The sequence below is a fragment of the Ixodes scapularis genome, unplaced genomic scaffold (genome assembly GCF_016920785.2).
Source record: "Ixodes scapularis isolate PalLabHiFi unplaced genomic scaffold, ASM1692078v2 PGA_scaffold0__279_contigs__length_252992795, whole genome shotgun sequence".
In the NCBI taxonomy this organism is placed as follows: domain Eukaryota; kingdom Metazoa; phylum Arthropoda; class Arachnida; order Ixodida; family Ixodidae; genus Ixodes; species Ixodes scapularis.
In genome coordinates, this window is record NW_024609835.1 from 141246693 (window position 1) to 141259586 (window position 12894).

The following is a 12894-nucleotide window of genomic DNA, read 5'->3' on the forward strand; positions in this document are numbered from 1 at the left end:
TTTCGTTATGGTCGTAGGGGAGTACTAGTAGCCAATGGGGTTGCCAAAGTCACTGACGGCTGGGATACGAAAAAAAAATCACGGCTTGAAGGGTCGCACTGCACAACCACTGGGTCACAGGGTACCTCCACCTGCTGGGGAGCCCCACTTGGTTCGCCAGGACTTGGTTCCTCTGGGGAAGCAGGCTGCACGGAATCTCCGAGCGCAGCCGAAGGCTCGGTGTCGGGCCACCAGGAACATCCAGGTTGCCCAGGCGTCGGCCCAGACTCGCCAGCCAGTGGAGATTGAGGAGGGCCAGGGTCAAAAGCACCGGGGACGAGCAGACGAGCAGTGGCCCCGGATCAGGAACTGTATGACTTTCAGGTATACTGTGTGGAATACTATCATTTTGATCTATATATGGTGCGAGGACATTTGGAAGTGGAAGTGAAGGAATACTATTGGAGAGTTCACGAAAATCTTCCTCGTCCGAGTAGATGTCGGAATTTCCCTCACGAGGCCGTGCAGACGCCTTCGTCAATTTACTGGCATTCCAGGTCCTTCCATTATCGAGCCTGTACGTGGCTGATCCCAGCTGGGCTTCAACCCTTTTTGACTGTGTATACCTTGATTGAAGTTTGCCACGATGTGTGGGCTTGAACACGCGCACGGCTTGACCGGCGGAGAACTGTGGCCGTTTGGCAGCCTTCCGGTGATCCCAATATGACTTCATGTTTTGTTGATAACTTTGAACCCTCTCGGGAAGAAGAGCACGTTGTTGTAAAACGAAATCAGGAACCTGCCTTGTAGGCATCCCTTGGAGGTTTAGTTTAGACCGGTGGATCCGGCCATGCAATAAAAGTGAAGGGGCAAACCCCGTCGCAGGATGTACCGTACGGCGGTACGCTTCGAGATGGTCTCGAACAGCGTCTATAAGAGGACGGCCTTGAACTATAGCTGCCTGAGGGCACGTCTTGAGAACACGGTTAAATCTCTCCACCTGACCGTTACATTGTGGATGATACAAGGACGTTTTCAAATGTTTTATGCCATTTTCACGAAGGAAGTCTTGAAATTCTTTGGACATAAACTGTACCCCGTTGTCTGTAACAAGCTCACACGGAAGTCCTTCATGAGCAAACACATTTCTCAAAAAGGAAATGACAGTTGAAGACGTTACTGCTGCGGCAGACTGCACCTCAGGCCACTTCGAATGATAATCTATCAAGACAATGAAAAACCGTTGACTCTGTGGCGCCCTGTCGATAGGGCCTACGATATCGACAGCAAGTTTTTCCCAAGGCTGGTCGGGGAACTTTATGGGCTGCAACGGAGCGGGTGCGGCCTTTACAGGTTTATCAGTCGAATGACACACCGTACAATTTTCCACTTTTGTTTTGATCTCCTGGTTCATGCGGGGCCACCAATAGTGTTCACGTATGAGGCTTGTTGTTCGTGATATTTCTTGGTGTGTCTCGTGTGCAAGATGGATGATGTTGTCACGGAGTGTTGATGGCGGCACGAGCCTTTCTCCACGGTACAAGATACCTTCGTACAGTGAAAGTTACTCACGCACTTGAAAGAACGGTCGCAAGTCGGTGTGGATGTCATTACCCTCCGGCCAGGACGTGGTAGTGTACCGGATTACAGATGGAAGGATAGTGTCATTAGCCGTAGCTTGTTGAAATGCGAGTTTGGACATGGGGACTGTGATAAGAGAAACTACCTCCTCGGTAAATTCCATACCATTCTCCGTGTCGTTAACGTGTAGCCGTGAAAAAGCATCGGCAACCAGGTTCGCAGATCCCTTCTGATATTCAATAGTGAAATTATAATTAAGCAGTCTGGCTGTCCACCGGGTGATCCTCAAAGGGCGGATCCCAGACCCCTTGTTAGAAAGCAGGGCGACTAGAGCTTGGTGGTCTGTTCGTATCACAAAGGACCGACCCCACAGATACACATGCCACCTCTCACAGGCCCACAAACAGGCCAGCGCCTCCTTTTCACCTGTTGAGTACCTCCGCTCGGCATCAGTCAACGAGCGCGAAGCGAAAGCGACAGGACGCAGTTGACTTCCGTACTGTTGCTGTAACACAGCCCCAAGACCATAGTTAGATGCATCCGTAGCCAAAACGATAGGAAGTGTTGGATCAAACATCGACAAAATCGGAGCACTTTTTATGGAAGCCTTTACATTTTGGAAACTGGCCTCGGCTTCCGGGGACCAGTGAAAGCGAACTCCTTTACGGAGAAGACGACGCATGGGCTCTACGACAGTTGAGCAATGAGGGATAAATTTACTGTAATATTCAACAAGTCCCAGAAATGCTTTCAGCTTTGCTGGTTCGGTAGGGGTTTCAAAATTCAGGACTGCATCTACCTTAGCGGGAAGGGGTGCTAGTCCTTCCGCGGAAAGATGGTGTCCCAGAAACGAAAGTTCTGTAACTCGAAAAACACCTTTACGATTTAGCTTCATCCCGGCTCGGGAGATACAAGAGAGGACCTGACGCAGATTCTCGTCGTGTTCTGCCTGCGTAGCACCGTAGACTATTATATCATCAAGGTAAAACGGGACTCCTTTGCAATCCTTCAGGATTTTTGACATGATGTTTTGAAACGCTGCAGGTGCCGAAGCCAACCCAAAACAAACGCGCTTGAATCTGAACAGTCCCTCATGCGTGATAAAAGCAGTGAGATCACGACTCACCGGGTCGAGACGAACTTGGTGGTAAGCGGACGCCAGGTCCAGCTTGGAGAAGCAACTGGCACCACGCAAGGAACCCAGTAGTTCATCGATGTGGGGTAGCGGGAAAGAATCGATGACTACCGCTTGATTTGGCGCACGCAGGTCAACACACATCCGGATACGTCCGTCAGTCCGCCGAACGACGACGATAGGTGAAACCCACTCGGAGGCATCCACTCTCTCGATCACACCTTCTCTCTCCAGTCTGAAAATCTCTTCCGAGACAGCATCCCTCAGGGTCATCGGAAGACGGCGCAGCTTGGACTGTACCGGTGGCACGTTGCAACGCTGCTTGATAGTATGGGTGGAATTCTTGACCAAACCCAAACCTGGACTAAAGAGATGTTAAAATTCTTCGAAGCCTTTGGGCAACTTGGACTGATCTGGAAGAAAAGGACTTGAGATTTGAGATGCATTTGTATTTTCATGGTGTAGCAGTTGTGCTGTGATTCCATGGCTTGTATTCTCAGGACTTGTGTTTTCAGGAAGATGTGGTTGAGGGAGCCCATGGCTCTCAGGATGGCGTCGCGAAATCGCGGCTGTCGACGAATCGTGGTCAAAGTCCGCGGGAACTTTCGGAGTGGTCTCTTCCGAGACCGATGACGATGTAGACACGTTGGCACCCGAAGGTACAAAAGAAGATGACCGGGACCTTGCATCTCTGGATCCGGCCGCTTGGCGGTTTTGGCAGGACGTGATGGTGAACGGCCGTCGCTGCAGGGGGACCGCCGACTTCACATACTGCCGCGGAACTCCTCCTCCCTGAGCTGCATCAACATGCGAACAAACATAATCATTTTCATCTCCTGATAATCTCATGCGCAACGCTCGGACGGCGTCGACGCCAAGTAGGGATCGTCCAGTCCGGGTGACAAAAAACTCCAACGGTGCATAACGATCCTTAAAAACAACTTGAGCGGTGAAGCATCCAAGCACAGGGATAGTGTCTTGCATGTAGTGAACAAGAGTTTTCGAGGGCGGACATAGTCGAATGTCGGAACTCCGTTGTACTTCATTAAACTCTCGTTCATTCAGAATGGACACAAAAGAGCCAGTGTCGACAAGGAGACGAAGAGGGGTTGTATTTACCTTGATGTCGGCCATGAAGGCATCCCGACGATAAACACCTCTTGCTGCTTGCTCGGCCGACTCAACGGGGACGCTCGGCAGCATCTCCGGCACCAGGGATGGCCCAACAATGTTCACAGGATCGTTACCTCCTGACGGCACATTCCGTGAAAACGGTCGGGCAGCGAAGTAACGGCCGGAGCCCTGGCCACGGCTCGGGAACGACGTTCGCCGCGGGTCACTGACGAAGGCCGCCGACGGTGGGCGGCGACTCCGACAAACCACCGCAAAGTGGCCCGCCTTTCCACACAAAAAACATGCCACACCAGACGCTGGACACTCGTTGCGGTTGTGGGCGCGTCGACCACAGAAGTTGCAGGGAACACCAACTCCTTCATCTCCGTGCCTTGAAGGAGGAGGGTAGCGCAGACGCTGGGGTGGGTGGTGTTGTAAAGTCCGGGGCACGTGACTGGAAGTGACGCCGGACCGGCCATCTTGCCACCGACTTCGGGAAGGAGCCGGCCATGGACCTCCATCTTGGACGTCCGGCGTTCCAATGGGCACGTGCGCAAAGACGCGCTCAACGGCTGCCGGCGCCGCACCGCTAGCACTGAGAGCTCGCAGGTGGAAGCTTTCTGTGGTGCGCGCAAGTTGCTCGTACTGCAGCGCGAGCTGAACGACACGGGTTAAAGTGGGTACCCCCGTCCCCACACACTCTCGAAGGATGCGGTCTTGGACCCGGTTAGAGTCCAACCCCTCCAAAAAGACCTCAGCAAGCCTCTCTTCCAAAGCGTCTCCATAAGAACAAAAAGACCCTTGGCGTCGCAGAGCGGTCAAGTACTCCGAGACGGTTTCTCCCGGACGTTGGACGCGAGCGCGAAGCTTTTGGCGTTCCAGCGCGATACACCCAGAAAACTCAAAGTGCTTCTGGATAGCACTCAAAAAGACTTCAAAAACATCGCCTTCCTCGGAAGCGGGAGTCTCATCGAGCTGAAAAGCGTCAACAATTCTCTGGCCTTCAGCCCCAAGCATGGAAAACAAGATCGCCTTTTTTCGACTAGGCGCAACACTGTCCAAGCCGGACGCCTCAAGGAACATCAAGAAAGCACGTTTCCACGCGGGCCATGCACGCTCGGGCTTGCCCGGAACTGGCAAGAAGTCGGGCGGTGATGGAACCGGCGCGAGCGCTGACGTGCCGGCAGCTACAGGAGGCTGTGTTCCATTATCCATTATATATATGTTGTAGAAGGTTGTAGGAAACGATGCAAAAACAGTGCAAACTCACATCTTACGTTGTCACGAGACGCATGCTGAATGGAAGCAGCTGTCAGAGCCCATTCTGACTAGCCATGGAACGTGTTCCAATGGAAACGAAATGGATCGAAGAAGAAAAAAAAAAATCGCGTCGGCTCTCACGGCCAGTGCACCGAGACGCGGAGAGAACTACGGTTAACCACCTCGTCGCCAAAATTTGTAGTAATCTCCTCTACACGGCGGTACGAAAGGAGAGGATGCTAACAGCACTCACATGATGTGGCCGGGTAGGAAGCCGCGGCCCCGCGCGTTCGGGGCTTACGAAGAATGAGACAAAGACATGTTGCCTGCTGGGTGTCCCGTAGTTCTCTGACGTCGCTGACGGACGGCGGCCCTTTTATTAACATATGTCACGTGACATCATAGATGCATAAACACACATAACAACAAGATAAGACAACCCGATAAACTCACCATCAAAGCATACTAAACAGAACACACGTTGCGCCATCTGGTGGCAAAATCACTTATCACAGATCACTACACCCGAGCTTCGTCGTGTTCGGTTCTTTTCCTTGCTTCGCCACCACACTGGTGACCCGCGAATTATGGCCACAAACACGCAAGAAACGGATCGTACGGGTGAGCCTCCCCATACCGTCAACCACTACGCTGTGCGCCTCCCGCCGTTCTGGCCACAGCACCCGGAAATCTGGTTTCTACAGGTAGAAGCCCGATTCGGCGTTTCTAACGTCACGTCACAAACGACCCGTTTCGGCCACCTGGTAGCTGCCCTTCCCAACGAAGTAGCATTGGAAGTCTATGACATTCTCTCAAATCCGCCCACCGCTGCACCGTACGACACGCTGAAAGCGGCAATCCTAGAACGAACGACGGTTTCGGAACGTAAGCGCCTGCAGCAGCTGTTGGCAGCAGAAGAGCTTGGAGATCGGCGACCTTCACAGTTACTTCGTCACATGCAGGCCTTCTTGGCGAGCGTGCAGCGACGTTTGATACAGCATTACTAAAAGAACTTTTTCTACAACGACTTCCTTCCACTGTCCAGATGCTGCTTACCACGGCAGAAGATTTAACCCTGCCCGCTCTGGCACTGCACGCCGACAAAATCATGGAGGTCGCGCCACCACAGGCATCTGTGCACAACTCGAACGTGCATCAGCTCTCTGAACCACAACAGCAGAAAATCGCCTCCTCTGAAGAAATGACGGCCCTTCGGGAGGAAGTCAAGAACCTGTCCACACTCGTCGCAAGCTCCCTTGCTCGTCATTCAGGGCCATCCCGTAACTCGTCCCGATCTGCTCGATCTCCTAGCCGATCATCACAATCGCGATGTTTTTCCCCTTCGAGGAGCCAGTCTCCCGACGTTCAACCTTGCTGGTACCATCGCGAATTTGGTTCCAGAGCAGAACGCTGCACGCAGCCTTGTGGATGGTCGGGAAACGAAACCAGGGAATACTAGCGGCGACGAGTGCTCCTCCAAAACCTTCCGACAGTCGTCTGTTTTTCCTCAAAGACGGACTTTCAAATCTTCAGTTTCTCATCGATACAGGGGCCGAGGTCAGCATTGTTCCTTCGCAAACCGCTGACAAAGGCTCCCCTCCCATCTGTTACCTACGAGCAGTAAACGGTAGCAGCATCCCTGTATACAGGAGAAGATCCCTTGTTGTCGAACTAGGCATTCGGCGAACATTTCGTTGGGTATTTCTCGTTGCACCAGTCAGCCATGCCATCCTGGGTACGGACTTCTTGTCCCATTTCACACTTTTAGTTGACATGGCACACAAGAAACTCATTGATTCTACCACCGGACTTTCCGTAATGGGCAAGCCTACAACCATCTCCTCTTCTGCCTTCACGATCAAATGCTGCGTACCCGAGCCGTACACCAGTCTTATCAAAGAATTCCCGATTTTGACCGCCTCTCCTGACTGGACCAAACCTGCCACGCATGACGTTATACACCGTATTGCCACCCGCGGTCAACCTACTCATGCAGTTCCCCGGCGATTATCCCCTGAGAAACTTCGCATCGCCCGGCAAGAATTCGAACATATGTTGGAAATGGGAATCGTTAGGTTATCCTCGAGCTGTTGGTCCTCGCCCCTCCACATGGTTTCCAAGAAAACTGGCGACTGGAGGCCTTGTGGGGATTACCGTGCTTTAAATTTGGCCACGCTCCCTGACCGCTACCCATTGCCAACATTCAAGACTTTACTGTCAACCTAAGAGGATGTACTATTTTTTCGAAAATAGACCTCACGAAAGCATACCATCAAATTCCTGTAGCCACAGAAGACATCTCCAAGACCGCAATAACGACACCATTTGGCCTGTTTGAGTTCACTCGCATGCCATTTGGGTTAAGAAATGCCGCACAAACTTTTCAGAGATTTATCGACGTTGTAACACGGGGACTGACGTTTGTTTTCGCGTACGTCGACGATATTCTTGTCGCAAGCACATCACCAGAGGAGCATCTCTATCATCTCCAGCTTCTGTTCGAACGCCTTCGAGACTACAACCTCATCATAAACGTGGACAAGTGTGAGTTCGGAGTTCCTTCGTTAGATTTTTTAGGACACATGGTGGACAAACGAGGCATTAGACCACTGACGACGAAAGTCAAGGCTATCTCTGAGTTTCCTCGCCCTGAATCCCTCCGCCAACTGCGTCGTTTTCTGGGGTTGGTAAACTTCTACTGCCGTTTTATACCACATTGCGCTACCATCCTCCGACCTCTTGAAACAATGCTCACGCAATCCAAGTCTCCAGCAGCTGCACTCTCTTGGAATCAAGAGGCCGACAACGCTTTCTCCGCTGCCAAGAATAGTTTAGCTCAAGCGACACTGTTGGAGCATCCCCAGCACGATGCTCTTACAAGCATCATGGTAGACGCTTCCGGAGTTGCCGTTGGCGCTGTGGTACAGCAGTACCTTGGTGGAGCATGGAAACCGCTTGGTTTTTTTCTCAAAGAAATTAACCAGCACCGAGCAACGGTACAGCGCTTTTGGGCGAGAGCTCTTAGCTGCCTACCTGGCTGTGAAACATTTCCGATATTTTTTAGAAGGGCGCCAATTCATCATCTTCACGGACCACAAGCCGTTGACTCATGCTTTCCAAGCTGCCAGAAACAGCTACTCTCCAAGAGAGGTCAGGCACCTTGCTTTTTTGGCAGAATATTCCACGGACATACGACATGTCAAAGGCACGCAAAATATCCCTGCAGACACGCTTAGTCGCATTGCTTCAGTCAACGCCTCTGATTTGTCGTGGGAAACGTTCGCTAGACTGCAGCAACAGGACGAAGAGCTCAGGGACCTACGCCACTCCTCAACCTCCCTACAGCTCACGGACGTTCCACATTTTTCGTCAGACATCACCATTGTATGTGACACTTCTACAAGCAGGCAACGCCCCTTCGTCCCTGCCGAATTACGCCGACGAGTTTTCGACTCTCTTCATTCTCTCGCTCACCCTGGAATTCGAGCATCTCGAAAACTGATCACAGAACGCTACGTCTGGCCAGGCATGAACAGCGATGTCCGACAGCGGGCATGAGCATGTTGGCCGTGCCAGCGAGCAAAAACACATTGGCACACCGTAACTCCACTTGTAAAGTTCCTGCCTCCCGACAGCCGTGTTGAAAAAGTTCACATTGATCTCGTCGGACCTCTACCACCCTGCAAAGGCTACCGATACCTCCTCACGATTGTTGACCGCTTCACTCGTTGGCCGGAAGCAACACCAATTCAGGATATCACAGCCGAGACCGTTGCATCAGCTTTCATCCAAACCTGGGTCGCGCGCTTCGGAACACCTATCGAGATCGTCACAGACAGGGGACGACAGTTTGAATCGGCCCTTTTTAGATGCCTCTCTGAACTACTAGGAACCACACACATACGAACAACCGCCTATCATCCGCAAGCCAATGGACTTGTTGAGAGATTTCACCGTCAACTGAAAGCTTCCATCATGGCTCACCAAAATCCAACTTGTTGGTTGGAACTTCTTCCTATCATTCTTCTTGGTCTTCGTGCTGCTGTCAAAGAAGACCTAGCTTGTTGCCCAGCCCAACTCGTCTACGGCACTTCACTTCGTTTGCCGGCCGAGTTAGCAACGCCCTTGCACCCTACAGCAGCACCTCCCAAGATCGAGACATACGTCGAGAGACTACAGAACATCTTCAGAGAGATCAGGCCAATACCCACCCGGGCAAAAGCGACAACCAAACCATTTATCAGCAAAGACCTTCGTGAAACAACACATGTTTTTCTCAGGACAGACGCGGTACGACGCTCTTTTCATCCTCCCTACACCGGACCACATCTTGTCCTGGCGAGAAATTAAAAAAATTTTACCATCAAGATTAACGGACGAGAAGAAGTGGTTGCCACGGACCGCCTCAAACCGGCCTACCTCGACGCAATCCCAACATTGTGTTTAGAGGCCGAAAAACAGTGCTCATCGAGGCAGGCAGCTTGCGGCTACTCATCGACTCTTCCTCCACGACTTCTACACAAAACGGTTCGTTGGAGCGACTCCGTCTCTGGGAAGGGGAGTCCTGTGGTGACAGAGCATCAAAGAAAAGGATGTCCACCGAATGCGGGTGCGCGGGGCTAAAAGGCAACAAGCGCGTGACGGTGATATAAAGAAATAGTCTTGGCCCGAGCTTCGTCGTGTTCGGTTCTTTTCCTTGCTTCGCCACCACAGCTCCCATCAGCAACGCGCAGTCATTAGTCATTGAAACACTCCAAAGAATTGCTGTTCGATTATGTCTAGGCCTACCCAGGTACGCACCTAACGTTCCGACGCTAGTTGAAGGAAGGATGAACCTTGTTGAAAACCACGGCAAAGAACTGACGCTTTGCCACATCGCACGGCAAACGACCTGCAAGTCAACGGGTTCTCTCCTGAACCGATTGCGCAGCCGTCCCCTCTCTCGTCTAGGATACCTCGCAACAGAATTTGAAAAGCTTATACACGCCCTGCTATGATCTACCTAGCTCCACCGCCATATGCCCAACCGCTGAAAATCAATGAGTCCCCCCCCCCCCCCCCCCATTCCCATGCTCACAAACAAACAACTCACGGCACAAGTTGTCGCCCGAGACCTCGCTGAAGAGCTAATAGAAGAATCTTTCTTAGGATGGGTACACGTCTACACCGATGGCTCGGTGCTTCACAGCTGTGAATCATCTGCTGCAGCAATCTTCATCCCAGATCTTAATGTGACCAGATCAAGAAAACTCATTTTTGATACCTCCTCCACAACCGCTGAACTAGCCGCTCTTTGGCTTGGCCTTGAAGCATTTGACGACATCTCCAACTGCGAAAAGGCATTTTTTCTAACAGACTCCAGAGCAGCACTGATGCTTCTCAGCAACCTAGACGATGCCCCCAATATGCGCGATACGGTGCCCACACAGCAAGAAACTTCAAAACAAAAGGCTCGCAATTAGTTTTTCAATGGCTGCCTTACACGTTGGCATCACAGGCAACGAGACAGCCGATCGTCTTGCAGCAGAAGCGCACCACCTTAATGTGCAAACGCTCTAGGTATCGAAAATCCACGAGGTCAGACAACTTATACACAAAAAAAATAAAGCGACAACGTCCTGACCCGCGAGTCTCTGGAAGAAGACCACCCGCACGTGTGCCCCCAAAGCTTTCACGAGCCAGCGCCTCCATTCTGCATAGGCTTCGCACTGGGTGTGCCTTCACAGCAAAGGCCATTAATCGTCTGGACCCCACAATCAGCCCAAACTGCTCAAGCTGGGACGTTCCCGAGGACCTCGAACTCATCTGAGTCTGTCCCAATCTAGCGGACGCGAGGAAATCTTTCCTCGGTGGACTACAGCTCGCAGGGGTTGCCCACGGAACAACTGAATACATTCTTTTTCCCCCAGGCTCAGTAAGAGTTGCCAATAGAACATTCGCCTTATTTATAACGTTTTTAGAAGATGCAGATTTAATAGACCGGCTCTAAGGCATGGTGCCATACGCCCCGAGCCAGTGAACCTTCCATTCTCATAGCTAGTCCAAACTACCTTCACCCCCTACCACTCCTTCCTCTTCTTTCTCTTTGCTACTTCCTTCTTTTGATCCCCTACCCCTAACCCTTCCCTACCCCGGAACTGACTTGCCCCCCACAGAAGGTGTGGCCAACATGTAACGCGACTTCTCTCTTCCCTCTCACCGCTAATAATAAGGAATATCAAACGCGTTAAAATACCAATCTTTTTAAAATAAATGTTGTGTGGTTGGAGGTCGAGGGCGACTTTGTTGGGCGTTAACTGGAATGTGTTAAATGAGACAAGGGTTACCGAGAGTTATTGTGAAGTCATTCGTGATGTGGAGTCATTCAAACACCCGATATAATTATCGCAGCTCATCATAAAATACTCGCCTTCGAGCACCACGTACAAGCTTCAATATTCCTACTTTTGCGTGTTTTCCCTTAGACTTACGTGTATTGCCTGTTGTCAAGCAATGGCCGCCGGTGATGCCACCGACGGGTTCCCGATCAGCGATCCAGACTTAAACTGTGAGGGTTCTAATGCATCGCACCCGCGGAATGCTGCACGGAGAACCGGCCCCGAGCGAACTTGCCGAATGTACCGAGTGCAATCTGATGCTGTCGCCATAGATGTTGTAGAAGAGTACCGACCTCAAACCGAAACTAGCGGATTTCTGTTTGACGTGATGGATGGGAATGCGAGAGTGTGGTCGCTTTCATTTATCTATAAACGTTGGTTGCTGCAACGTGTAACTTATATTTGTGATGACTTCAAATTAAGCAACTCGGCTGCCAGAGATATTTACAGACGACGTAAGCTTCCGAAACAAGCTGACTACAAAAGGGCATACATTAGAGAAAATGTATGACACTGTGCGCGCAAAAGCTTACTCCGTTTTAAGCATGGTATTTTGAGTGAACCACTGAAAGGATACGGCTTAAATCTAGTTGGTTGGAATATCTAGCAATACGTTTGAAGACTTTTTTTATTTTCCTGGTGAGGGCGTCAAGAACGAGAGCCTTCTCAAACAAAATATGACGGGGCAAGATACCTGACGTTCAATTATGATTTTGCTCAAGCCTCGCGTAACGTCTCCATGTTTAGCTTTCCCAGACGCGGAGTGAATGCGTCACAGGTTTCTGCTGTGGGCGCTTTGTCGACAAATCTTCCACTTTTCACCCGCAGTCGGGTGAAAAGTGGAAGATAGAGAGTTTCTAAACTCTCAATCACTTGAGAGTTTAGAAATTGGGGAGAGTGAACAAGCTTTCCCAACTTTGTCTCTTTTCTCTCTGGCACTGCTCCTAGTTTCAAGTTGCAGTTTCAGTAGACATACCTACTAGCAGGTACAAACTGCCCTAAAGCAGGTAAAAGACTGGTAAGTCAGGACGGTGCGGACTCCGTGTTTCGTGCTTTTCGCAAGGTGACTGGGTAAGTGCTTTTGCGAGGTATGCGGAACATGGAAACGATTTTCTTATGCCCCTCGTTTGCGTCTCTCCATCTACAAAGGCGCAATCCCAAGCCAAGATTTACGATAGCAGTGCGTTTGATTCGGTGGTCCGTGTAGTTGTATTTCACCCTGCTTTTTGCAACACCGTGTCATGACGAAGAGCTGGAAAGTTCACGGTTTCTGCTAGGCTACCGGTTGACAGGAGCCCGCATCGCCCGCATCGGCCCTCAGCGCACTTGTGCTGTTGTAGTGGCTCTGGGCCAGTGGTCTCAAACTCATTCAAGTGTGGGGACCAAATAGCCCACACCGGAAAAGTCGCGAGCCAACGTAAGACGGCGGAAGGGGGAAGGGCATAAAAT

The 12894-nt window shown here is 51.2% G+C and overlaps 1 protein-coding gene across 1 annotated transcript; it reads right to left on the reverse strand.

Moving 5' to 3' along the window:
* Positions 1–3459: 3459 nt before the first annotated feature.
* On the reverse strand, positions 3460–5100 carry LOC115325464. Its single transcript, XM_040221871.2, has 2 exons — positions 3815–5100; positions 3460–3492 (listed from the first exon to the last, which is right to left on the reverse strand). Exons 1-2 carry the CDS (start codon positions 5021–5023, stop codon positions 3460–3462), a joined length of 1242 nt encoding a protein of 413 aa, XP_040077805.2. The 5' UTR covers positions 5024–5100.
* Between the last annotated feature and the right edge of the window lie 7794 nt (positions 5101–12894).

What these genes read in the sequence shown, in the direction of transcription:
- LOC115325464 (XM_040221871.2), bottom strand. Translation starts at nt 5,023, where the DNA reads ATGGATAATGGAACACAGCCTCCTGTAGCTGCCGGCACGTCAGCGCTC. An exon ending in CCTTCATGGCCGACATCAAG is followed by an intron (nt 3,493 to 3,814) that starts GTAAATACAACC and finishes ATGTTGATGCAG; the next exon opens with CTCAGGGAGGAGGAGTTCCG.